This window comes from Odontesthes bonariensis, chromosome 1, assembly GCF_027942865.1.
Source record: "Odontesthes bonariensis isolate fOdoBon6 chromosome 1, fOdoBon6.hap1, whole genome shotgun sequence".
Classification (NCBI taxonomy): Eukaryota; Metazoa; Chordata; class Actinopteri; order Atheriniformes; family Atherinopsidae; genus Odontesthes; species Odontesthes bonariensis.
This window is the reverse complement of record NC_134506.1, coordinates 15412747-15439873: the sequence shown is the minus strand read 5'-3', so window position 1 is coordinate 15439873 and position 27127 is coordinate 15412747. Positions and strand designations below refer to the sequence as shown.

Below are 27127 nucleotides of genomic sequence, written 5' to 3'. Positions count from 1 at the left end.
CCACAAATGCTGGAAGAGGACAAAAGAGAGTTTGAGGAAAAGACAAAGGAAATGGAGGATGTTCTTCATCCATCAATTGGCACTTTTCAAGAAGACCAATTTGAAGCATATGAAGATCAAACATCCCTCCACCCCTCCACTGACGCTTCATGCACATATTTTCAGCCATTTGACTATCCTGTTTATATTGAACATGATGCTTATTCATCCCTGCAACTCTCCTCTGACCCTACCGACTTCTATGAGCCCGAACCCCTCGGATATTCAGTACCGTTCCTACACCTGCCTGAAGATCCCTCAATTTTGGGAATCTATACTTCACCAGCAATTGATTATTCCTCAGACTTTTATATGCATGGGACCTATTCTCCCTTTTATCCATCTGAGGAACTTTCTCCTTTCTTTGTATGCATGAATCCACAAATGCTGGAAGAGGACAAAAGAGAGTTTGAGGAAAAGACAAAGGAAATGGAGGATGTTCTTCATCCATCAATTGGCACTTTTCAAGAAGACCAATTTGTAGCATATGAAGATCAAACATCCCTCCACCCCTCCACTGACGCTTCATGCACATATTTTCAGCCATTTGACTATCCTGATTATATTGAACATGATGCTTATTCATCCCTGCAACTCTCCTCTGACCCTACCAACTTCTATGAGCCCGAACCCCTCGGATATTCAGTACCGTCCCTATACCTGCCTGAAGATCCCTCAACTTTGGGAATCTATACTTCACCAATTGATTATTCCTCAGACTTTTATATGCATGGGACCTATTCTCCCTTTTATCCATCTGAGGAACTTTCTCCTTTCTTTGTATGCATGAATCCACAAATGCTGGAAGAGGACAAAAGAGAGTTTGAGGAAAAGACAAAGGAAATGGAGGATGTTCTTCATCCATCAATTGGCACTTTTCAAGAAGACCAATTTGAAGCATATGAGGATCAAACATCCCTCCACCCCTCCACTGACGCTTCATGCACATATTTTCAGCCATTTGACTATCCTGTTTATATTGAACATGATGCTTATTCATCCCTGCAACTCTCCTCTGACCCTACCGACTTCTATGAGCCCGAACCCCTCGGATATTCAGTACCGTTCCTACACCTGCCTGAAGATCCCTCAATTTTGGGAATCTATACTTCACCAGCAATTGATTATTCCTCAGACTTTTATATGCATGGGACCTATTCTCCCTTTTATCCATCTGAGGAACTTTCTCCTTTCTTTGTATGCATGAATCCACAAATGCTGGAAGAGGACAAAAGAGAGTTTGAGGAAAAGACAAAGGAAATGGAGGATGTTCTTCATCCATCAATTGGCACTTTTCAAGAATACCAATTTGAAGCATATGAAGATCAAACATCCCTCCACCCCTCCACTGACGCTTCATGCACATATTTTCAGCCATTTGACTATCCTGTTTATATTGAACATGATGCTTATTCATCCCTGCAACTCTCCTCTGACCCTACCAACTTCTATGAGCCCGAACCCCTCGGATATTCAGTACCGTCCCTACACCTGCCTGAAGATCCCTCAACTTTGGGAATCTATACTTCACCAATTGATTATTCCTCAGACTTTTATATGCATGGGACCTATTCTCCCTTTTATCCATCTGAGGAACTTTCTCCTTTCTTTGTATGCATGAATCCACCCATGCATACACCATATTATGTATAGATTACTATACATAACTTTATATTTCTATTATCTATATATATTATCATTATTTTTATACTATTGATTGAATTATTTTTGTAATATTTATATTCATATGTATTAGTATTTTTATATTTATTGTTATAATTATAATAATATTTATTATTATATTATATTTTTATATCAATTATTTTTATATTTATAATCATATTTCTTATTATATTATATTTTTATATCAATTATTTTTATTTATAATCATGTTTATTATTATATTATATTTTTATATCAATTATTTTTTATATTTATAATCATGTTTATTATTATATTATATTTTTACATCAGTTATTCTTATATTTATAATCATGTTTATTATTATATTTTTATATCAATTATTTTTATATTTATAATCATGTTTATTATCATATTATATTTTTGTATCAATTATTTTTATACAAAAATTTTAAAAACAAAAAACAAAAAAAACAAAAAAAAACAAACAAAAAAATCCTCCCCATGAGCTGTCACCTTACCGTGGTGGGGGGGTTTGCGTGCCCCAATGAGTCTGGGAGCTATGTTGTCTGGGGCTTTAAGCCCCTGGTAGGGTCACCCATGGCAAACAGATCCTAGATGAGGGACCAGACAAAGAACAGCTCATAAAACCCCTATGATGATGCACAATTTTGGACATCGTGTTCCCTTGCCCGGACGCGGGTCACCAGGGCCTCCCCCTGGAACCAGGCCCAGGGGTGGGGCCCGCCGGTGAGCGCCTGGTGGCCGGGTCTGTGCCCGTGGGGCTCGGTCGGGCACAGCCTGAAGAAATTACACGGGTCCCCCTTCTGACGGGCTCACCACCCGTGAGAGGGGCCATGGTGGTCGGGTGCAATGTGAGCTGGGTGGCAGCCGAAGGTGGAGACCTTGGCGGTCTGATCCTCGGCTACTGAAGCTGGCTCTTGGGACGTGAAACGTCACCTCTCTGCTGGGGAAGGAGCCTGAGCTGGTGCGCAAGGCTGAGCGGTTCCGGCTAGATATAGTCGGACTCACCTCGACGCATGGCTTGGGCTCCGGAACCAGCCTCCTCGAGAGGGGTTGGACTCTCTTCCACTCTGGAGTTGCCCGCGGTGAGAGGCGTAGAGCAGGTGTGGGCATACTTATTGCCCCCCGGCTGTGTGCCTGTACATTGGGGTTTACCCCGGTAGACGAGAGGGTAGCCTCCCTTCGTCTTTGGGTGGGGGGACGGGTCCTGACTGTTGTTTGTGCTTATGCACCGAACAGCAGTTCAGAGTACCCACCCTTTTTGGAGTCTCTGGAGGAGGCACCAGAGAGTGCTCCTCCGGGAGACTCCCTCGTTTTGCTGGGGGACTTCAATGCTCACGTGGGCAATGACAGTGAGACCTGGAGGGGCGTGATTGGTAGGAACGGCCCCCCCGATCTGAATCAGAGTGGTGTTTTGTTATTGGACTTCTGTGCTCGTCACGGACTGTCCATAACGAACACCATGTTCAGGCATAAGGGTGTCCATATGTGCACTTGGCACCAGGACACCCTAGGCCGCAGCTCGATGATCGACTTTGTGGTCGTATTGTCGGACTTGCGGCCGTATGGGTAAAGAGAGGGGCGGAGCTGTCAACTGATCACCACCTGGTGGTGAGTTGGCTCCGCTGGTGGGGGAAGAAGCCGGTCAGACCTGGCAGGCCCAAACGTATTGTGAGGGTCTGTTGGGAACGGCTGGCGGAATCCACTGTAAGGAGGAGTTTCAACTCCCACCTCCGGCAGAGCTTCAGCCATGTCCCGGGGGAGGTGGGGGACATTGAGCCCGAATGGGCCATGTTCCGTGCCTCCATTGTTGAGGCGGCCGACCGGAGCTGTGGCCGTAAGATGTTCGGTGCCTGTCGTGGCGGCAACCCTCGAACCCGCTGGTGGACCCCAGTGGTGAGGGAAGCCGTCAAGCTGAAGAAGGAGTCCTATCGGGCCTTTTTAGCCAGTGGGACTCTGGAAGCAGCTGATGGGTACCGACGGGCCAAGCGGAACGCGGCCTCGGCGGTTGCTGAGGCAAAAACTCGGGCTTGGGAGGAGTTCGGGGAGGCCATGGAGAACGACTTCCGGACGGCCTCGAAGAGATTCTGGTCCACCATCCGGCGGCTCAGGGGGGGGGAAGCGGTGCACCGTCAACACCGTGTATGGTGAGGGCGGGGCTCTGCTGACCTCAACTGGGGACGTCGTGAGTCGGTGGGGGGAATACTTCGAGGGCCTCCTCAATCCTACCAACACGCCTTTCCGATGAGGAAGCAGAGTTGGGGAGCTCGGACGTGGGGCCTCCCATTTCTGGGGCTGAGGTTGCCGAGGTGGTTAAAAAACTCCTCTGTGGCAAGGCCCCAGGGGTGGATGAGGTCCGTCCTGAGTTCCTCAAGGCTCTGGAGTTGTAGGGCTGTCTTGGTTGACACGCCTCTGCAGCATCGCGTGGACATCGGGGGCAGTGCCTCTGGACTGGCAGATCGGGGTGGTGGTCCCCCTCTTTAAAAAGGGGGGCCGGAGGGTGTGTTCCAACTATAGGGGGATCACATTCCTCAGCCTCCCTGGCAAGGTCTATTCGGGGGTACTGGAGAGGAGGATCCGCCGGATAGTCGAATCTCGGATTCAGGAGGTGCAGTGTGGTTTTCGTCCTGGCCGTGGAACAGTGGACCAGCTCTTTACCCTCGGCAGGATCCTGGAGGGTGCATGGGAGTTCGCCCAACCGGTCTACATGTGTTTAGGTACAGGTAAGCAGGCATTTCAAGCAATGGTCTAAAAAAATATTCATGAAATCCTGCTTATCTGGTGACATATAAGTTCACATATTAAGTTTGATTAAGTGTTAAGTAATCACATACATCCACAGTGAATTGATCGTTAGGTGGTCATGGTGACAAACATGAAATACCCTGCATTAATTCATGCAATAAAACGTCATTAGTCACGCATCAACTAAGAATTACTGAGGTATATGATTTGTACTCTAATTGTATAAAATGTTACTTTGATGCTCGCCCAAAAATTTTGCATTGGAATTTTGCACATGGACATCTTGGCACATCTGATTCAAGTTGCTATAAAACCTTTTAAGAGGAACAAGTCGATTGATAAGCACATATCTGTATTTTTCATTCTTTGGGTTTGTGTTCCAGTGTTTGAAGGTTGTTATGTGTCAAAAATGATGCTACTGTTCATGCAGGGTCCCAGAACATTTGCTCCACACCTCTTTACATGTTTAATAAAACTTATGTCTTTTCAAAATCAGGTCATCTCATACTCACAAAGAGATTTAGAATAACAGAGACTTCATCCAAACTCTTGCATTTCACTATATGCCAATAAAACATGATGTATGAATTGAATGAAAAAAAAGTAAAGTTAAACTCAATTCTCATAATCTCCTAAACTTCCGTGTCCAGATATAGATGAGTGTGCTGTTAATCATGGCCTCGGGCCTTGTACGCAGCAGTGCCACAACCTACCAGGTTCCTACCGATGCTCCTGCACATCTGGGCACATCTTAGCCGGAGATGGACACAGCTGCTTTGCAGAGTGTCCTGCTGGGTACCGGAAACAACCAACCACACCACCTGACAATTCAACTGCTCAAACTCTGAAGGAGGAATGTGTTGGTCAGACAATATATAAATTTTATTAGTGCATACCTATTATTTCTCCAACTTTTGTCCACATCAAAGCTTCCTTTTTTGTGTCCGCAGATATAAATGAGTGCCTGGAGGAAGTGTGTGAGTTTCAGTGTATCAACTTGCCAGGCTCCCACCGCTGTATCTGCCCCCGTGGATACACACTTCTTAGAGATGGGCGACGCTGCAAGGGTCAGTGTGCTCATGAACACATCTGTAACACACATCTGTCTGGTATATGTAATGTGGGTCTGTTACAAGTACATTAATAACACACAGATAAAGCTTCAGTCTTAAATTAAGCATCTTGGCACAAAGCACTGCATTACCTCAACAACCTGAACTCGATGGATGGATGATTGAGGGGCACTTTAGCCAACATGAGAAGACAAACTCTGATCCTTTGCTGAAGTTACTAAATACTCATATCAGAGCGTGAAGGGAAGTTTCAAAGTGATTCATTAATCTTGTGTGCAGGGCTGCATGGACTAGAACTGAAGTGTTTGGTAAAAGAAGCTAACTTGTGAACAAGTTCATTTCAATCTTGAAGTTAAAGTTTTGAGTTTTGAAAACTATTCTCTTCTCTTGACTTCCTTTTCTCTGCACTAGACATTAATGAATGCAAACCAAAGAATGGAGGATGCTCCCATTTGTGTGTGAATAAAAGAGGAGGATATAAATGTGCTTGTCCAGCCTCCCACCGTCTGTCCTCCTACAGCTGGAAGAAATGTTTGCCGAGGACAACAGCGAACACTGCTGGCTGAGCTGCATAGCACCTCCCTCAGCCCCCAGATATTCTGTTGTAGTCTATACTGTCTATATATGCTTTATATAGACACTATATTAAGCTGTTTTGTTGAATGAAATGCTTTGTCGTGTATTGATGGATCAGTTTATTCATTTGTGCAGTCTATTTATTCTCTCATTGTTCAATTTCATCTTGTTAAACAAGAAACGCTTCTTAAAACATCCTCAGTTTCTCCGTAGAAATAAAGAGCTCTGATGTTGGATTATCATGAGCAAAAGTTTTCACAGTTTTCAGTGCTGTTTTCTGAAAGAGACTATTACTTTATCCAATTGTCATAATTACTGGGACAATGATATAGACTTTGCAAGAGCACAGTGAGTAAGTATAGGTGTGAAATGAGGCGACATGATGTAACAGTTAAGGTTTGTTTAGCCCACGACTCTACAGTATAATGGACTCTATTCCTGTCAGTTCGGCGCTAAAAGGTGTCCCTAGAACACTTAAACAGAAAAAGGAACTTTCAAACTCATCAGAATATTCATGACTTCTCATTAAAAGAAAGGTGCTTGTTTGACCAGGGCCTGGATAGCTGGGCTGCCAGGCTCCCCATCCTATGACATATTTTCCTAAATAGGCACTTTAACCTATATCTAGTTAATCTTGAAAATTAGTTACATTCTTTTCATTCATTTATTTTGCTCTCTTAGTTTGTAAACAATTCTCCTTGACAGATTTTCATATTTTAAGAAGAGGCCCCACATACCCGTGCCATGACAGTTGCCTTCATTTCACTAATGAGGTGGAATCGTCTGCATCAGGCAGAGTTTCTGCTATGATTCTCTACGCTTTAACCTTTTATCAAAACCTTTTCATGCTTGATTTTTATTTCTATTTTATTTATGACTTACAGTCCACCTTTGCACATCTTGTTTCTAATAATAAGTTTGATTTATAGGCTCTATAAATCCTTCTGTAAAAGTCCACAACTTTCCCCTTCACACCTGTGCCATCTAAACTAATAGTCCCGTCACATATAGCAGTTTTGGGGGTTTTGACAGCTGTAAGAAAGTTTCAGTCATCAGCTGTAGTTGCTTTCCCTGGCAACTTGCACTGTGTTTCATTTAGTTCACCAGTGTTATTTGTTCCACATGATATATTTATTTATTGATAATTAGGAATGGGAATTGATAAGATTTTTACGATTCCAATTCCATTTTCGATTCTGCTTAATGATTCGGTTCTTTGAGGGTTCCCTTATCGATTCTCATTTGGAAAAAAAGGACAACAAACAGGTCAATTAGCATCGACTTTGTTTAGTTTAAAAGTAACATGAGTCATGACCTTACAAACCCAACAACAGTGAGGTCTTAAGAGGCCTACAGCCTAGGGCTCCTTGACGGGGTGCCAGGGGTTCACCAGAAAAAATCATTTGTTTTGAAAATTATTATGAAATTTTAATAATAATAAAATAAATAAATATTCTTCTGTAGAAATTAACCAAATACAACATCAATTATTCTATGGCAATTCCACAAGAATCTCGAACATTTTTCTAATAGAAAATAAAATTCTCCTTTTTAAAAGGATATATGAACTGAGCGCTCAAAAATAATACGTCAGCCAGTGACAAATACAATCAAGTCAAATCCAATGGAACTGTGCATTGTGCAAATCTGCAACCATCAACTAGTTAGCATACAATTGAACACATTCACCTACCGAAATTCAGGGGCATCTACTGTGGCAAATGGGTGAAAACCTTTTACCACAAACTTAGTCACTGCTCTGTGACATTGGTCTATCCTGGCCTGGGTCATTTTACTCTCCTACTTCTGTGAAAGGAGAAGCTAGAGGTAGTCGTGAACTGGAGCTAGTATTGCCAGCCTCTGGCTCTGAGCCAGTCAGACTCTGTCTCTCGTGATGGTCATCTAAATGTATTGCATGAGAAGGCGTTCATTTAACGTTAACCGTTACTAATAGCAGGTTTTACAATGAGGCAAATGGCGCAAACATGATAGGCAGTGTTCTTCTCAACAAGAACCGGTTTTCGATTCCCATCCCTACTGATAGTGGCTTATTGAGTTCTACCTGTCAGCCACTCATTTTGCAGACCTTAAAGTGAAGGCAGTCCACACAGCACTGGCATTTCTGTGATACAATACATGTGCTTCTGAAGACCATAGCATTAAGGTTGATTATTCTTTTTATTTTAATCGTAAACATCTCAGGTTTTTAGAAACATTTTCATTTCATAATGAAGCAGAATTCTGCACTGACATGGCAGAAATACACGTATTTAAAAAAAAAAAAGAAGAAGAAATCATTAGTATGTTGAGGTAATGTTGACTGGACGTGTCAGTTGCATAATTATGGTGGTGACATTCAAGTACAGACAGTTACATTTGCATTCACTGTTAAAGACGAACGATACATACACACAACGACAAAAGCATCTTGGCATTCAAAGAAATCTCTGGTTTCTATTTAGGTTAATATTAGTACAAGACTGCAACAAGTATGAATCAGTATAATGGACACAAAGATCCAGCACATTTTTTAGGCCATATTTTATTATTTTCTAATCCTTTAGTGTAGCCTGTATGCTAGAACAATAAATTATGATATTATTTAGTACAAATGAAACAAAACGGTAATATTGAAAGAAAATAAAGTATTGATTTTGGAGAAATAATTAGTAGCATGTGTACAGAAAGTATACATATATCTAAACTGATAACTAATAGGCTCAATTACTTCAATTCTAAATCAAGTTTTTTGTTATTTCAAATATATTATAAGCCTAGTAGATATTAAGTTAATATTATCCAAGAGCACAAATATGTTCTAATACTGCAAAATGCAAGTAAGTCTTATACACCCACTAGAGCAACATGACCCACAAAGCAGACAAAATGTTTTTGCATCAGCTGCCGAAGCTGTGATGTTACACCTGTACATGAGCTGATACTAATAAGCTTTGCATGCCTTTGGACAGTTGATCTTTCACTTTCATGTGGGCCTATTCACTGCATCAAACAGCTGGAACTTGGCAGGAAGTCTTGGACATATGTGACCGCCGCTTTGGAGAGGTAGGTCATGGTCCCATAGCTGCCACTCGGGGCGCTGTCATAGAAAAAGTTGCAAATCCCAGTCGCTGGGTCCTTCTGAAGGAAGTAATCACTGGCACTGAGTGAAATCTGGAGATTTAAAGAAGGAACAGAACGAACTTCAATGAACACAAACATTTCCAATTAAACAACAGGTGAATCACTTGCCATCATTTATCTTGTCAGTGGTAGTACCTGGTCATTGAAGAAAAGGTCATTGGCCAAATGCAAAATGCGATCCACATGGATAATGCCACCAATGTTGTCCACCTCTATGTCGGCCACCAGGCCCAGAACCATCAATGTCTCCACCAGCAGCTGCCGGTACTCAGGTTGAGGGACGTGGTTCAGTACAGATTCCACCTGCACTGCAAACTTGATCTCTCCTTCGGTCATCTACACAGAAAACACAAAATTCAACACACACCCATGCACATAAACATAAATAAAGAGTCCACATTTTAGCTTTAGCAGTAACATGTAACCTCTCTTGTGGTGGAGGAAGGTAACACGTATCCATCGATGGACAGGCCATGGCACTTCTGTAAGATCTTCCATACTTTCTGATAGAAACCCATTGGAACTCTATTGATCGCTCCATCCAGCCTGCGTCTCCTCAGCCACTGGCCTTGCCTCTCTTCCCACTGCAGCTGTCCATCTCCAGAACCATGACCCAGCGGGGACAGGATTCCACTGGGTGTGGAAGGGCTGCTGCAACGCTGTGATGAGTAAACAGGTCCCTCAGACCAATGTGCTGATTTCCAGTCTCATCTCTAAAAACTTTAAAAGTATTTCTGAACGTTGCACTTGTCAGTACTGTCTGCACTACGTAATTATTATTATTATAACTGCGATTTTTCCACAGCAGTACGCTCATGTTGGAGCAGTTTGAAAAAGACTGCACCTTATCACTACATGTCAGATTTGTGATTAGTAGTGATAGACAGCACGTACTGACAAGTTTAATAGTATATACAAGTTTGGTGTACACTCTCATTCATTCTAATTTATCTATAGTCAAACAGTCTGTGCAGTCATTCATGCAAAACAAGACATTAGAGCAGACATTAAAGGACAAGGCTGACATTATTGTATCCTTTGGTGTTATCAGTAATCACTCAGCATTCACAAAAACAACAAACATTTAACCGTACTGATGCTTTTTCTGTGAAGCAACAGCCTGATACAGCTTGTGCCACCTCAAATTACTTTACAAAACATTAAAAGAGTTACTACAACTACAGTGGCTCACTGGTCTCTTACCAAATCAGTCTGAATATTGCTACTGTGTCTTAATGTCAATTGTAATCGTACAACCAACAATCATCCTCAAAATGCTTCATCATGTACAATTTTCCATGTGACTAAACTCAGACAAATTAAGCCGTTATGCTGTCCTCTGCTGATATCAGCTCACTGATGGGAAGACCATCATGTCAATTAGGCTGAGCTCATAACCTGCTATGGAACAGGTAATATTTAGAATTTTGGATGTTATCATCTGATAAAGGTGCCATCATTTCATTAATTCGTGTCCTAGGGATACTGTATCTCAGACAGTGAAATCTGACTGAAACAACTTTAAATTGTCATTGTCAGTTATTGAAAGCGTTTAATCTAGCCTATTAAAAATGTTGATCCACCACGAATTTTACCCTCAGCTAAAAATCATAACATCGTGCCACCAAAAGAGCTTTACAATTGTCAAAATAAAGGTCGTTACCATAGGAATCGTGCGTTCAGTACATGAATCCGAATGAGCTATAGCTTATATGTTTTTATATCTTGTCCCAGTCAGTTCTTTACTGCTGATATCATATCTAACACATAGACCTAACAGTGGGCCTGCATATCAGGCAAAAAGCCTTTAGATGAAAGCCTGATACAAAGAAACATCAGAACAGCTGTCGAAGTATCTACTCTGTCTGAGTGGAACTTTAGTCAAGCCAGCAATCCCAAAGAAGCTTGGCTGTGTTGAATCTGCTTTGTAGTACACATCTGAGGCTTGTATAACGTATTGCAGTAATATGCCACCCTGTGCTTCTGTGCATTTTTTATGAGATCATACATAATATTGGAGTTAAGGCACAAGCTCCTATGGGCTATGACTCCACAGGAAAAAAAAAACTTGTTTTAAGGATAAATTTGAGTGCTCTTTTAGTCTCTTCAGAACAATTGTTGAAAATAATAGCACTCTTATACTTCAGTATGTCAAGTTGGATGGTGATGGTGTCTTCATAAAACATTCAATCTAAAGGAAAATGCTCAAAGCATGACTTTCTTTGTTGTACACATTTTGACAACAACAAACCTTGGAAGGAACAAAAAAATAAATCAATGTGAAGCAGTTGAGATGAAATGGTTTACCGTAGAGCGTGGAGAAGTGACATTGCTACTCAAGGAAAGACTGCCACTGAAGATCTACACATGGATATGGATGAAAGAGGACAGTGTGAGATGGTTTACATGGTTCTCATACTGCAGACTTGTACATGGCTTTTTTACAGCAATTGACAACAAAATGCCACTCCATGATAAATGCTATAACAAAATGAGTTACGATGGCAGGCTACATGAAAGCAGCTTAATCAGGCTGAAGGTCATTTAAATAGCTCATGAATTTGTGGAAAAGTGATTTTGAATGTGTTGCTCTTCTACAAAAAGTATATCCTTGGCGATGACACGTGGAAGAGCAGCAAAGCATGTTGTCCTACTGATTTACAATGAAGAGAGTCACTTCAGCTAAAATGTTAACAGCCAGAGAGTGGTTTGTGAAGACGATTTAGCCGGCGGTTTGGTTGCTTAGACTGAGGTTAGAAAAACAATCACATGCTAGATATTAACAAAGCCAACCCACACTGACGGGTCGAGAGTCATCCAGCTGCAATCAAAAGCAAGAACAGTGTTAATCCATCCTCAGATAGATCGATAGAAAGAGAGCTAAACATTTAGGTAGATTGATATACAGATAGATAGACAGGCAGATAGATAGATAGATAGATAGATAGATAGATAGATAGATAGATAGATAGATAGATAGATAGATAGATAGATGTATTTTCTGGTTTATGCTTCCCACCTGTTTAATCTCACTCTTCAGCTTGTGTATTCCACTTCGTTCATTCTTAGTGGCTCCTGTGTGACCGAGTTCATGGATAGATATTGCAGGACTAGTGGCTGTGGACTGGATCGGACGCACTGATGAATAAAATCAACAAAGAAAAGATTTTATTAAAAACGTTCAATCTGTTTTTTTATTGTTCCAGAAATCTGAATTGCTGCCAACATCAGTGATTTTTTTTTTTTGTTGGTGTTGTCACAGAATAACAAAAGGAAGAGCAGCAGCAATCTTCAGTAAACTGCAGATAAGCAGTCATGTTCTTTTTGGAGAGCAGTGACTAATTCTTTGTAGCCCTGACATGCACAAGATAGTTGGTCAGCTTGCCGCTGGACTCATTAACATTAACTGATGTAAGATTTTTTGCTTGATTCCTGTTTTTAAATCAAAAACGGTGCTCACCTATATCCCACTGACTGAAAACACCTGAGACTAACATCACCTTCAAGATCACTGCTAATGCCAGTTTCCATATATCCTATTTCTTACAGATATATCCCATTAGATTTTTTTTTTTTTTTTTGCTGAATAAACAAATTACTAGGTATAATACTTTAATTATTGCTGTAGTTATCTCAGTATTTCAGGATGGACTAACAAGCAAACTGGCATCACTGTCACTGTAGATGTGCTGTAAGCATGACTGATGATAAAGGGAAAAACTCACTGCTTCTCTCAACTCCAAACTCTTTGCCACTGAGGATGTGATGCAGCAGGTTCTTCATGCCAAAGGGACTCAGGCTCATTAAACTCTCAGATGCCTCCTCCCCTACAAAGACATCACGTGTTTTTGTTTCCATTGCACAGTGTCACTTGAGTTGTAGTGTGTGTGTGTGTGTTTTATTCCGACCAGAACAGTGCAGGCTGCGAGCAAGCTCTGTGGCCATGACTTGCATGATGAGACCTATCCTGAGCCGGAGCATGTCGCCAAACAGAGCAGGCTGGGAACGCACGTACATGGCTAGGTAGACCATGATTTCCTATGTAAAGCACACAGGGCACAGGTCAGTGTCTCAGAAGGTCATGTTAGAAGTTCAAAAGGCTGAAGGTTTACCTGAGTGAGAACAGCTATACTGATGTCCTGACCACTGGCTTCATAAATGAGAGTGTTCAACTCCTCAGGAGGAAGTGGACTGAGAAGAAACAGTGAGGGAGAACAGCAGGTTTATGTGTTCGATTGGTAAGCAAAAACTTATTGTGAATACAAAAGAATCTTCAGCCACATAAACAACTTACACTGTGATCACTTGTTCTCTGGGTTCAGGAGGTAGACCTACAGTAAGCTGCTTGTGATGGGAAATCAGATCTGTGCAGGCCTGATATAAAGACATAGGACGAAATTATTCAAGTAATTCAAATCTTTTCATAATCACAATTCTTTTTATACAATGAAACATAAACATAAACGCTTAGAGACTGAATCAAGACATTTTGGAACTGTGAAGAGAAGTGAGAACTAGAATAATTTCTGAAGAAATTTTGATGGGTGCCAATGGAGCTACTGCCCGCTGAGATAAAGAGGCGGTCATGTTATAGTCATATTGTAATGTGAGCAAGGTCTCCATGTCACTTGAACCCATATTGTGCCCGCTTCTCATCGGAATTTGTGACGGAAACAGGAAAATAATAATAAGTATGCACAGTAGTAATATGTGTGCTCTAATGGATCCTAGTAGAGCATTTCTGAGCCATAGATCTAAGTTGGGGAATGTCCTAACTGTATATATCTGGCTGTGTGATCTGACAGTTAGATGTTTAGACAGTTAGATTAGTGTTTCAGTTGCACGAATGAAAATATATTGCAACACTTTTCCTTTGGACCAACATATTAATTGGCTGCCAGTGTTGGTATTCTCACTGACTGATGATCTCGTTCATGTCTCTTTGACTAAAGTGATAGTTATACTCACTGAGGGTTTCCTTCTTAAAGTCTCGAATCCACTCAGCTGTTTGCAGTTACAAATATGACTTACTGGTAATTCTCACTCACCTCGGACAGGACCTCCACTCTTTTGCGTAGTATTCCAGAGATGTATCTAATGAGCCCCCATTCTTTGCACGCTCCAGCTTGTACATACAACTCCTCTAACAGTGAACGCACACTAACCCCACCCTGCCCAGGGCCTGACAGCTCCACCACCCAGTCAGCTCCTCTGGTGGTAAAAACAAAACATAGGCCAGGTAATCACAAAAACAACAACTCTGTTTAGTTACTAGCGTGTTGTACATTAATACTGAATTAATTTTAATACTTCATAACGTAGAGAATGTAGAGGATGTCAGCCTGGTCCTGCAGAGTGGGACACTCTTTCAGCTGCCGCACCAACGCTGCAAAATCGGTGTTGCCCTGAGAGTCTCGAGGCAGATGCAGGTCACCAACACCATGGAGCTTCAGTGGGGACGTCTGTGTTAGAGAGGCACACTCAGAGCAGCAAGGAAGTAAGAGGACACACACGGTTGCTGGTGGAAGGATCTGCTGCGCCTACCTTTTGCTGCTTTGCAAGTGGGCTAGGCTGAGGCTGAAGATGAGGAACTTCAAGGAGGTTGAGAGACTTGCGGTGCTTGTTCATGACCGGAGTCACGGGCAGATACATGGAAGACTCTGAAACATACATGCTTATTACAATAAAGTTGTGAAGAAACCTAAAATCTAATCTAAAATGTACATCTTGTGCATCTCATATCATATTTATAAAAAAAATAATAAAGCTGTATACACTTTAAACTAATTTACAACAACCACTTACGACTCAAAATAAATATCAAACTTCAACACTCTTAAAAATCTCATGTGCTTATTTTTACGTACAGCTTTATTTGATTAACTTTCTGGACACATCTTTGGGTTTTTTCCACTTTGATATCAAACTGATATCCCCGCCAAATCTCAGGTCCTGTGTCTGCATTATCATCGGACATTTTTAATATGCATCCGTACTTGTAGTTTATGTGATTCAATACATTCTTAAGAACTCACTGGGTATATTTAGGCCCTGGACCCGAGCCATAAAAGACAGGATGTCTCTTGTGGTGTGCTCAGCACTGAAGATGTGGTCTTGCCCCCTCTGAATGGGAGGAAGATGACACTTGGTGGTGGTGGTGCTGTGGAGAAGCTGCATGAGGTGCTGGTCAAACATGTCCTTTGAGCCCTCTGTTAAAAACATAAGACTCCACATTTACTTACAGTTCAAATTAAATTATTCAAACTAAAAAGATAGGAACACTTACTATCTGAGAGCCCATAGGTGTTATATTCCTCTCCATACTCTTCACCGTCTTCCTCCTCCTCATCCTCAAATAAGTTGTCATCATTCTCTTCATCCAAGAAGGTGAGGTGGGTATGAAACGAAGTGGTCTGGACACTGGAGAGGTCTGACATCTGCACCCTGCAGCAGCATACGCAAAGCACCAAGCACAAAGCACCCAAAACCCACAAGGGATGTTATAGACATTTGAACACATGCCTATAATCTTATGTTATGGAAGGGAACAAACCTCGCTCCTGCAAAATAGCCATCCTGTAGTTTCCTGAGTGTTGCTAGGATACAAGGATCAATGGCATCTCCTTCTTCAACTGGATGAAAAAGGGAAAACAAATGTTGTGAAGTACAATGAAGGAACTTAGCAGAACAGTGTGCCTACAATCAATCTGAACTGTCTGACAGAGTGATCCAGACATCTGTTTAGGTCCAAATAGTCATTGTTTAACATTTAGCGTTTCTGATTTGTCCCCACGATGTGATTTTGTTTTGACTTCTGAATGCCTCAGTAAGGTAGAAGTGTTGAACAGTTTCACTCATGAAAGCTCTAAAGTCAACAGTAGGTTGTTATTGTTGCAGGCTCTGAGTATGTACACTTGTGCTGTGGATGTTCAACAACTAGAAATAATTGTGAGCAAGAACCCTGCTGAAATAACAGCTGTGATGAGACTGATTTGCTTTGGGGTGTGGAGCTTTAGTACCCAGCATGCTGTGTGTGATAGGCAAGGTCAGTGTAGGCCGTCCCGTCATCCTCCAGCAAGAAGACAGATAGGCCAGCTCCGTTCGTAACATCTCCACAATCATCGGGTTGTCGAGTGCCAGATAGAAATGGTGCTGATCCAGAAACTGAACAGTGAGGGCAGAGACCAGAAGAGAGGGGAAACAACAGACATAAAGAAAGCAAAATATCTGTAATGTTTCTCACTTCCTCAGACTTTTAACATAGCTTTGCTTTTCTGGTTATAAATACCAAAATATTTGAACCTAGCTCTGTTTTACCTGAGGGGTGAATATGTAAGAGCGATTTCTGATCTCATAGAATTTGGATGTCCCCAGGACTCCAATGTGTCTGTAAGGCCTCCCACTCAAATTCAGTTTCTTGCAGTTTCCTGTGGGGATGGCACCAGTTGTTACTATTGTGTAACACACAAACTGAGCTTTGGAGTAAGGAAAAGAGTACTTGCTTACCCAGTCGGACATAGATGTGGCTCAGGATGCGAGCAGGCATGACCCTGATAGGCAGAACTTCTGACATAGTCTGTACTGAAATCCCAAGATCCCTTAACATCTCCTGGATCTCCACCGACTCTGCAAGAACACAAACTGACAAAAAAAAAAAAAATAGATCATGTCTTCTTCTCTATGAGGCAATATGGATACAGAGTAATGCCAACAAAATAAAAACAGTACACTGTTGTTGACACTAACAGAAAACGCCATTCTCTCCGTCCATTGTTTATCTGGCAAGCATGGAGGTACTAGCAGCATTTCTGTTGTTGAGAGCTATACTCGCTTGTGTGATTTTGAAAATTACAGTCATACAATTTTCAGGGCTTTAGCAGTTTTATAGTCCAGCGCAACGTTTAAAAGTAACTCAGTCTCGCTGTCAGTCCACACACATGAGCCTGGCGCCATACTTTCTTCTTGAAAAGGATCCGGAAGTTCTTCCTGTGTGGAATTCTCATTGTTCTAACACTGCCACCGTCAGGCTTGGCGTAATTTAACAGCTCTTGATAGCGTATTTATGCTGATCAATGTAGACGTGTTTTTTTTTTAAAACGGGGCTGTGTGCACCTAGTTATTTTTGCAAACGAAGGTTAGAAAATATGCGTTTATTTAAGCCTAAGATGTTGTAAAACAGACACGCCACCTTTTGATACAACAAGCTGAGTAAGAACTTTGATGCAACTCAAGTCAGATTTGACATTTTTATTCAAACAGTTGTGGACTATGAATAAACATTTTCCTTCTTCTACCTTGTTTTTAGTCTTTTTCTTTTCCTAAGATTGTACTAACAGGAATATTCTAAAACTAATTACCAACCTTGTACCACAACATCTGGCTTGAAGTTTGTGGAGAATCTCCTGTTGAGAGGATCTATCTCTCCTGGTGCTAAAAAACCCTAAATCCAGACCAGGCAGAAGAAGAGAGAACTATTACACTTAATGCATGTTGAAATTCATAGAAGATATGCAGTCTGTATGCCTACATTGACATTTGGCAATATCTTTTGCCTTTTGTTCTCATTTATAAACAAAACTAAAAAAATGTGGTTTTCAAGGTGTTTTCTACCTCAGCCAGAAGACAACCCAAAATGTAGAGTGACTGTCCCCACATGTGTGGCAGCTGCCCCATGGCCATTCTATCCACTGAGTGAGGATTGCTGTACTCCTCCTCCATCTACAGGAAGAAAAATCTATTCTCATATTCCAAACAAGCACTTGTAGTCTGATATCTGTCCCTGTCACATCAGACAAACAGGTCTATGGTCAACTGACAGACCTGCAGATCACAGCAACTCCAACAAATGACTGTAAAATAACTTTGTGACACTTAATTTCATGTGTTCAAAAGTTTGTTCAGATAAGTTTCGTCAGACCATCCAACAAAAATCTGACTATATTCATCAGTAAGGGTGCATAGGCTATTTTTCATGTTATTGGTGTAAGTGGGATACCTTGTCAAGAGGGACGGTGTAAAGTTCAGGCATCAGTTTGATACCGTTTTTCCCTCTGATCAAAATGCCTTCCAGTGCCTCACGGTATTCCTGCACCTGTGTAAAGCAGATAGTTATTTGAATTTACGGCAATACAGTGACAACATACTTTTCTAGTGTTAGTGTAAAATTTGGTAAAATATCAACCTCAGCATTTCGAGTGTGTTTTGATCCAGCTTTTGAGTGCCAGTATCGAACAAAACTTCCAGTAAAATGTGCAAAACTGACCAGAGATCTGACAATTTAGATGAAAATTGACAATGTTGACAATCTTACTCTCACTCTCTTACTCTCACTGTGGAAATGTAACTATAACCAGAATAATACCCACGTAGCTCTAACATCTAAAATTTCTCCTTTCTAAAAATCTTTCATTAGAAAAACATATAAACAATATAAAGGAAATTCGATGTGAGAATGCTTATTAGAAAATCTGTTTACATTTACACAGAATAACCTGAATGCACAAGAATGTTTGGTTCTCCTACCTGTACTTGATCTTCGGCAAAGATGCCGTCCAGGATGAAATAAGTCCAGAACACGGGCCACTCACACTCGATGTTCTCAAACAGCTTGAGTTCGGCAGGATCATAGTGCAGTCGGGTCGGGTCCTGGAGACGCAACAAGCAGCTCAAATAACACAATGTACACTTGTCTGACCGCCAGAGGAACTTCCACCAAAATCCCAGCATTTCGGTTTTCAATAGGCAGCATATATTACCTCTTTAGGACAATGATATCCATCCCTGATGAAGCGGCAGCAACCATAGCGACCCTGTGACCAAAGAGTGGAAAGTTAAGTCTGCTGACTGACTGAACAAAGACAAAGTGTGTTTTAGCTGCCAAAGGAGACATTATTAAACCGTACCTGCAGTTTTCTTATGATTTCAGACTTAGTGATGGCCACCAGGTCAGCATCCTCCACAGCGAATGCAGGGAAGGAAATGACAGACAGAAGACCGGCATCTATCTCCTTCGAAGTTGAGGCTCTTGGCAGCATCGAGCACATAATGGCCTGAGGGAATACACATCCTGAGCACAGGAGGGAACAGCATTGATTATTGATAAAAAAAAAAAAAAGGCTTAAGGCCAATCCAGCGGTACCTGACAGTGTTCCACTTCATCTGGCAAAACGTGGATGACTGACTTTGGCCCTCCATGAGCACCAAACAGATCCAGCTCATCTATGGCCTCCAAAGCTGCCTGTAACATCAATCCATACTGAGTCTTTGCACCGAAACACACTCTGCACAGCACTTTTGGCTTTTAAGTTTTTAATATTTAGCACAGTTTATCATTGATGCTGACAATAGCTAAAATGAGTGGCTCCTGTACCTTGGCCATTCCTACAGAGCTGCCATTGAGTTCTGGAATGCCCTGGTTGGTCTTGTCCCCTCGCTCCCACATCCCATAATCCTGCAGGGGTAGAAAGAAAATGACATCGCTTCTTGTTCAACTTTTCCAGCCTCTAACAACTCAAAATTTCTGTACCTGCAGAGATTTGGCACCACTATAATATTGTGGTTCATACTGTAGCATGAATTTCACTGCAGCAGAGCCAACACGTGTTATTCAGATCATTCCATGCTTGTTTCCATTACCCAGTCTTACAATAAGTTCAACATGAGGTGTGTTAGGCTACTAGCAGCTGATATAAAGACTTTTAGACTCCCCCTCTAGCTTTTACTTTCTTTACAGTCAACTACCATAATTGAGCATCTTATTTTTCACGTTAGAAACCACCCTCCAGAACAAACCTCTGAAAATTGTTCTTACCGCGACTTTGTATGCTGCCTCTATGTAGAAGACCAAGTTTTGGATAAAGGCTACCTCATCGAGGTTGGAGATGATACGGAGGCCTGCATGGCAACACAAAACTATCAGGTAAGCGACTCATGATCTGCTGCTTTGTTCATTTAAAAAATGAATACATAGAAAAATAATTCAATATAACGTCCACTCTGTATCACTACTGCACCTGAGGCAGTCATCTGTGCCAGCATCAGCAGGTAAATGGAGGTGGCGTCCACTTGAAGATGGCCCCACTGGTCATCCCTGACCACCATGGCACAGGTAGAAGTATCGTATTTGGCATGCAAGCAATCCTTTGTACTCTGGGTGTGTTTGAACTTCTCCACCTTGTCCACCTGAAGACAAATGAATAAAAGTTTTCACCCGAGCTGACTGAGACTTAAAAGTCAACTGGCAGTTTAGTGTGAAGGAAAGAAAGGGGAAACAATTCTTCTCCCAATTTACATCATTGTTTTTTTTTTATCTTTATGTTTAATTAATTGTGTGCATTGGTCTAAAAACACCTTTTTTTCAATGATTTCCAAAGTGCTTTGAAATGTATCGATTGGTTTAAAAGGCATTATATAGATCAACTTTGACTGATTGATTCATAGCCTCGTACAGAACCCAGATACTATAAAAGCCATGATGCGTTTCCATGTTACAGGGTGCCAAAATGGTTTCTTAATCATTTGAAAGTTGGACTAAATGTTAGCGTGTGTATATAGTTTTATATTTGTGTGTTTTATATCCAGTGACAAGACAAATTTCGCCTTGGGTTGAGAAAAATAGCTTGAAGAGAGCAACAGCAGTTCAAGATCCTGTCGGTGTTGGGAAAAAAAGACAATAAATCAATATTTAAATTAGTTGTACGTTTGTTTATAAACACTGGTTTAAAATATTCTTTATCCATTTTCTTTGGTTACGTGGTCACACGTATATTGTCTTTCAATTAAATGTTTATTTCTTTCTACAGTTTTTTTAGTGTCCAAATTAAACTCATTGACAATTATCACTTTATATGATTCTATGTGATGCTGCTAAACAGGAAAGCCCTGCCAAAACCATAAAATACTAGTTGTATGTTTTAATTCATAAATCAATTCATCAACTATTAGTTCCGTCTTTAGAAGCTACAGCTGTGTGAACGGCATTAAGCTATAACACCAAGAAGGCTTTTAAACAATTCAAATTTGAAGTGAAATAACTCTAAACCTATTAGAATGTGTGCAAAAATAAAACAAAAATTCACGAATGAAGGACAGCCATTACAACTGGATAAATCTGAAGGAGAAGGCCAACATGGGCACCAGTATCTGACTCCTTCTAGCCCTGTTTCTTGTCACGCGTTGGACATACTAACAGCAATCTTCTATTACATAAGGAGTAAAGAAAGATTACTGAGAGTTGAGATAGCATGAACAGTCACCTATTTATATCTGAGGTGCAGATGAAGTCAATTTGCCTCGTGACTTTCCGAGAACGAGTCTATTTCAACACCATTCTGTGAATTTGACATCATCGTCTTAATGCTCATTAAAAGACAGTGGGAGCAGAAGAGAGTGCACATTGCCACGATCACCCTCACCTAAAGAGGCACAGTACTGTACAAAAGTTTGGGGCCAACCCTCATTTCTTTAAATACTGCCAGGAAACGGAAAAGAGGTGAAAGGATGATTCTTTTCAATTATACTCTCTTCACAGAATATGAGGAGACACAGTTGAAGATTTGAATGGAGCTTTTTATTTAAGCACTAGGGTTGGATATACATCACATGTATTCATTTGAAAGGGATCCTATCGAATGATGAACAATCATAATCCTAAGAGTTATGAAGGGCTGCAAATTAACCACATGGTTTCATTTATTGTTAAAGTTTATCCCTGACTCATCTACCGGCTGATTTCCTTACTAAATAACCTAAATCAAATTCCTAAATTGCTTCTTTTCCCTGGAGCTGGCGACTTGCTGGCGTTCTGCTCAAAATAACACGTACCAGTCACCATATATTGGCCTAGTGCCTGTCATACATGTAAACAGGACACAGACACTCTCCACCTGTTCTAACTGCTTTCTATTACTGGTGCACTTACAAGCACAAACACATTCATTCAAACTTCATCAGGACAACAGGTGGGATTCCTTGGAGCATGTGCTGATTTAAATGGAAACTCAGTACATACGGTATGGCATAAAAGAGTTTGGTCATTTCTAACGAGCTTGAAAGTAAATATTTGGTGCGACCGCCTTTATTCTTCAAAGTAGTCCGAACCCTCTCAGACAAGCTTTCAGTCCAGTCCTCGTGCCATTTGGCATACCTCAGCCTTTTTCTTCCTGTTTCCCTTCCTTAAGAATGGCTTTCTGACAGCCACCCTTAGATATATATGTCAGGTCCTGTGTTTGGTCCTTGCTGTTTTTTCCCCCCACATTTCTTAGAATTGTGCAGATACTGCTGATTTACTGAAGATAGATTTTTAGGCCCGAGACTTGTCCAGTTTCCTAAATTCTTTTAAGGACCCACAGCAAAACATAGCTAATAGCTCTTTAGGAATCATCTTATTGATGTAAATATACTATTTATGTCTGTCAAACTGTGTTATCTTTGGCATTTTTTATAGATGCAATTAGAACGTTGCTTAATGTTCTTATCATGTAAAGCACTTTGTGCTAAATTTTTATTCTTGTACAAAAATTTGCGATGTAAATAAAATTTGTTGTTGTTGTTGTATGAGAAGCCCAAACAAAAGACTCTAAATGCCACCAGAGGACAGGTTATATCTCATATATCCTACAGTCATGATATTGTATTGTATGCCAGTGAACATGTAAGAATTAATGTGAGTGCTTCTTACCTGTCTCATCATGCACTGCAGAAGCCCCTGCATAAGTTTCACCACACTCTGCCAGCAAAAATAGCAAAACTACATCAGTAAAGCAAACCAACTGAAATCATAATCAAAATTATCTAAGACTGCATTTCTAGTCCAGTAAGCTGCTATTGTTGGATTCTGTGAGAAATAAATCTATGATATTCTCTCCTTATTTTCCTACTCATCGTGTGAGCACTGAGTTTCAGCGGGGCAAGACATATGGTGGTGTCTCACATTAGAATATGGTGTAAAAAAAAACAATTATAAAAAAACAATTATATATAATCATGAAATTTGTTGATTTAAAGTCTATTAAATCGATGAAAAATCTAAGTCACAAGACCATGAAGTGGAGTTTTGTTTTTGTTTGTATTTTTTTTGCTTTTATTCTCACAGTCAAAATGACTATTTATGTAATTTATGTAAAAAAAAAAAAATACAGCTTGAGGGCTGGAAGTGGCCAGTTAATCATCCCAATCAATGTTTGCCAAAAGCAAAAATTCATTTAAAAAAAAAAAAATGTGGATTATAAATCAGTGTTTACTGCCATTTGACCTGATTCCAGCAGAGAGCGCTGTCTACATTCATCCATCCATCCATTTTCTATACCCGCTTCATCCAACTCAGGGTCGGGGGCTGGAGCCTATCCCAGCTGTCATTGGACGAGAGCCAGGGTGCACCCTGGATGGGTCGCCTGTCCATCACAGGGCCACACAGAGACAAACAACCATGCACACCCACTCCTAAGCTCAGGTTAGAATCATCAATTAACCTAACATGCATGTTTTTGGACGTTTTCTCTCTCTACACATGTAGAGGGAGAAAACGCACACTCCCCACAGTAATGCCCCGGTCAGGATTCAAACCAGGAACCCTCTTGCTGTGAGGCGAAACCACAGTCCTGTCAATATTCAGACTGGACAAAAAGTATTTTTCCATGTCAGTGACAGGTGAGTAACGTCAGTACTTAATGGCAGAACCTGTTTTTTTAATAAATGTTTAAAAAAAAGAGAAATACTGACTCCTATTGTTGTATTTTTTAGCAAGAGTAGACTTCTAAATACTTTCTCATGAGCGTTGTTCAAATCAAGGAAGTTTTATACGGCGAGCAGGCATCATTGTGCTCAGGGGGCGCAACTCAAAGAGACATCTTTTTACCAAGGATGTCGGCAACGCAACAGACTTTTCATCACGGGGAAAAGAGTTAAAACCCTCGAATCTATTTGATAGAAGCAGCATGCAATGTACACATGTTTCAATTTATGTGGCCCTTCAATGACTTGAACTACGTCAACATGGCCCCGTAAATTACACACTTCTGATATAAGCAAATAACGTGTCCAATTCTAGGAAGCTGCAAATGTTTGCATTCATGTTAATAGGAAAAATGTAATTAACATGCCAAATAAAGAACTTATCATTATCATATAACGTTTGAATAGCTGTACCAATCTACTGTTTTTAACATCAATTGAAGAATGATTTTATTTTATTCTTTTGTTGTGCGTGAGTTAGATTTAAACTGTAGCCTACAGCTGTGGAAACTACTGTACAAATGAGAAGGTGACACCAAATGTTTGTCAAGCTTTTGTTTTTCTAAAATATTCAACTCTACACAGCGAGCAGAGCAAACAGGCTCGAGCGTACACATTAGCTCTCCCTATCTGTCGTAAACACACCTGCTCCAGTTCGTAGGCCTTGGCCTTGTCTTCATCACGGTCTGCATTCTTGCGGTAGGCCATGCCCAGCCCCCACACGGCCAGGACACTGTACACATTATCCCTCACCCAGGCATCCTTCTTCTGGATACTGGCAGGTAGAAGTCCTGTCACTGGGTTCTGAGCAGAAGACGCACAAAAATATATACAACTTTGAATGAATGCGTCGCTCTGATATTTACAACATCTCCCAAAGCAACACTTTTTAAGTTTGCTTGATTTACTCACTAAATTTTCTTTTCACTGCCTTTTTACTCAACATCTGCCATAATTAGGCAAGAGCACGTCTTGCATTGATTAAAATGTCCACAACTTCGCATGTGACTTTTGATGCACTGGTCTTTGACCCTGAGGCAGGCTACAGTATCTCAACCATTTGCTCATTCTCAACAGTTTTTTAAGTGATTAATTGACTGGCCAGTGTTTTCTTGATTGAATCTGTTGTTGATTTGTCTGTGAAACGATGAGACAAGAGCTCCCTAAACTAAACAAGAAAGTTTTAAGATTAAAAGTGATAGTTTCATACTAAGCTCCAAACCTAAATATATTAAGCTTACAAACATATTCAACGATAACAAGCTGCTAATTGTTTTATCTGTGAGGGTAACAGCTGCAGCATTTTCAGTGGGGAAATTGTTAAACATTATATTGCCTGTAAATAGTTAGCAATGCATGTTCTGACTGACCAGTTTCTTCCCTCGTATTTTAAACTGTGTATTATGATTTACAGTTGAAAGTGTATTATCATTAACATAATCTTCAAGAAAAAGTAAGACTGAAAATTGACTATAAATCTGACTATACGTTTAGTTAGTGTGTAAAAATGAGCTGGTTTCAGTCTCAGCTGATTGTAACCCTACACCCTGACATGTAAGCATGTGCAGTGCATGGAAAGTTGAAAGTGTTTTATATCAGCTGTGGACCCTCAGAGTCACAGGTTTTAACTGAGACAGTTGCTGACTGTGTCAATGTTAACTCAAGAGCTGATAGATAAAAGTGCACTGCTTACCAGGCCTAAACTTATTCCAGGAGCTGAACTTTGCTCACACTGTTTATTTCTCTGCAGCTGCAGAAGTTGAACCTTTGCCCATGTATGCTACAAAACATCTGCATATCAACTATATCTCTGCATGAGAAAATGAAGGACAAAAAAACTGGACTAAGTTTAAGGATTGTGTGCATGTAAATCCGACAGGACTGACACAGAGTTAAACAAACTTACTGTATGAACGTTTCTTGTGTTTTTAACCTCTTGTTTTTATTTGCTTTATGCTTAACTGTGCAACAATTTGAAGGTGCATGTTGTACTTTTTATCCATCTGTAAAAACTTCATAACGGGTTAAAAGCTCTTGTACTATAATAGTACAATAACTCTCATACAGCAAAACCTGAAATTACTGCCCTGTCCTGCAAAGTCCAGAGCAAAGCTTAGATATGGTCTAGTAGCTGTAGGTCTGAACCACAGACTGTTATAAAGGAAGTACTATCTATGGCCTGATGATAGCCCCAATTTCTCTGTGATGTTTGTTAATACAAAAGTAATCAGTAAATGGATTAAAATTTACAATCGTTCATATGAGTCATTTTGCCAACTGCAGCGTACACATTAATAATGACATGATAATGCATCATGGTAATGCAACAAATATAACTATAGTATAAATCATATATCATTTTAAATGTGTCCTATAGGTACAGTTTGTTTGGCCATTTCAACTGCACTCTGCCCTGAGTGTTTGGACTCACCTGATGACACAGGATAGTCTCTTGGACCAGCCTGGCATAGCTGTCCAGCCTCACTCCAGAGTTACTGCGGCTCCTCATCCTCACTGATCACTGCACACACAACAAGTTATGTGTCAACAAGAGGCGCAGCACCTGAAACTTGAATTTTTGCCTCTCGTCTGAGCGTGACCTCATTACAAATGCAACAGTTAAATTGAACTGAATCACTATGGTGACTTACCACGCTGCGACCCATCCTCCCAGTCCGGCTACGGATACTTGACCTCCGCAGAGGCAGCTCAGGCTGCTAAAGCTCGCTAGCCCGGTAGCATCCAGCTGTTTTATAAGAAAACAATATTTAACACCATGTTAACACAATAGGCTGTATTCACATCCACGAAGCCAGTTGTCCCGGTTAAACTGCGTGGAATGGCGAGTCGCGGCTGGCTGAGGACAGTAGTTGAGGTTTCACATAAAGTCAGTGGAGGGTAGACGACGTATGTGAGCGACTGTACATCCAATCTGACAAAAATACATTATGTTCTCCCGGTTCCTTAATTTAACGGTAGGGGGCGCCATAGCCATCTATTTCTGATCTCAAGCTTTCATGGGGCGAGTCAAACGAAAACAGACAAGTTCAAGTTTACTGGTGATACTTGAAGGGGAGGAAAGAAAGAAATAGTCAGTGTTATAAATTTGCTTTATTCTTAGACTTTATGTATTCATATTCTGTAGTTCTCTAGATAAT

The 27127-nt window shown here is 40.8% G+C and overlaps 1 protein-coding gene and 1 long non-coding RNA gene across 5 annotated transcripts; one reads left to right on the top strand and one right to left on the bottom strand.

The window, feature by feature from the left end:
• The first annotated feature begins 5038 nt into the window (after positions 1-5038).
• On the top strand, positions 5039-6108 carry LOC142384349 (uncharacterized). Its single transcript, XR_012770051.1, has 3 exons — positions 5039-5312; positions 5400-5516; positions 5934-6108. It is a non-coding gene; the product is annotated as an uncharacterized LOC142384349 (long non-coding RNA).
• Positions 6109-8257: 2149 nt separating this feature from the next.
• On the bottom strand, positions 8258-26923 carry LOC142397371 (phosphorylase b kinase regulatory subunit alpha, liver isoform). 4 transcript variants are annotated; one of them, XM_075480757.1, is made up of 33 exons: positions 26621-26923; positions 26401-26490; positions 24615-24773; positions 22918-22965; positions 20252-20420; positions 20050-20132; positions 19609-19689; positions 19378-19476; positions 19142-19288; positions 18995-19048; positions 18762-18884; positions 18235-18330; positions 17850-17957; positions 17601-17679; positions 16746-16880; positions 16557-16666; positions 16259-16403; positions 15793-15871; positions 15526-15683; positions 15275-15448; positions 14784-14899; positions 14550-14701; positions 14288-14450; positions 13534-13613; positions 13352-13430; positions 13148-13277; positions 12965-13066; positions 12259-12377; positions 12037-12060; positions 11547-11600; positions 9665-9898; positions 9375-9575; positions 8258-9269 (listed from the first exon to the last, which is right to left on the bottom strand). In XM_075480757.1, the coding sequence occupies exons 2-33, from the start codon at positions 26476-26478 to the stop codon at positions 9096-9098; spliced, it is 3753 nt and encodes a 1250-aa protein (XP_075336872.1). In that variant the 5' UTR covers positions 26479-26490; positions 26621-26923; the 3' UTR covers positions 8258-9095. The 4 variants fall into 4 exon arrangements, with proteins under 4 accessions (XP_075336872.1, XP_075336945.1, XP_075337032.1 ...); XM_075480830.1 differs by lacking the exon at positions 12037-12060; XM_075480917.1 differs by lacking the exon at positions 11547-11600 and having other exon boundaries at positions 26621-26922.
• Between the last annotated feature and the right edge of the window lie 204 nt (positions 26924-27127).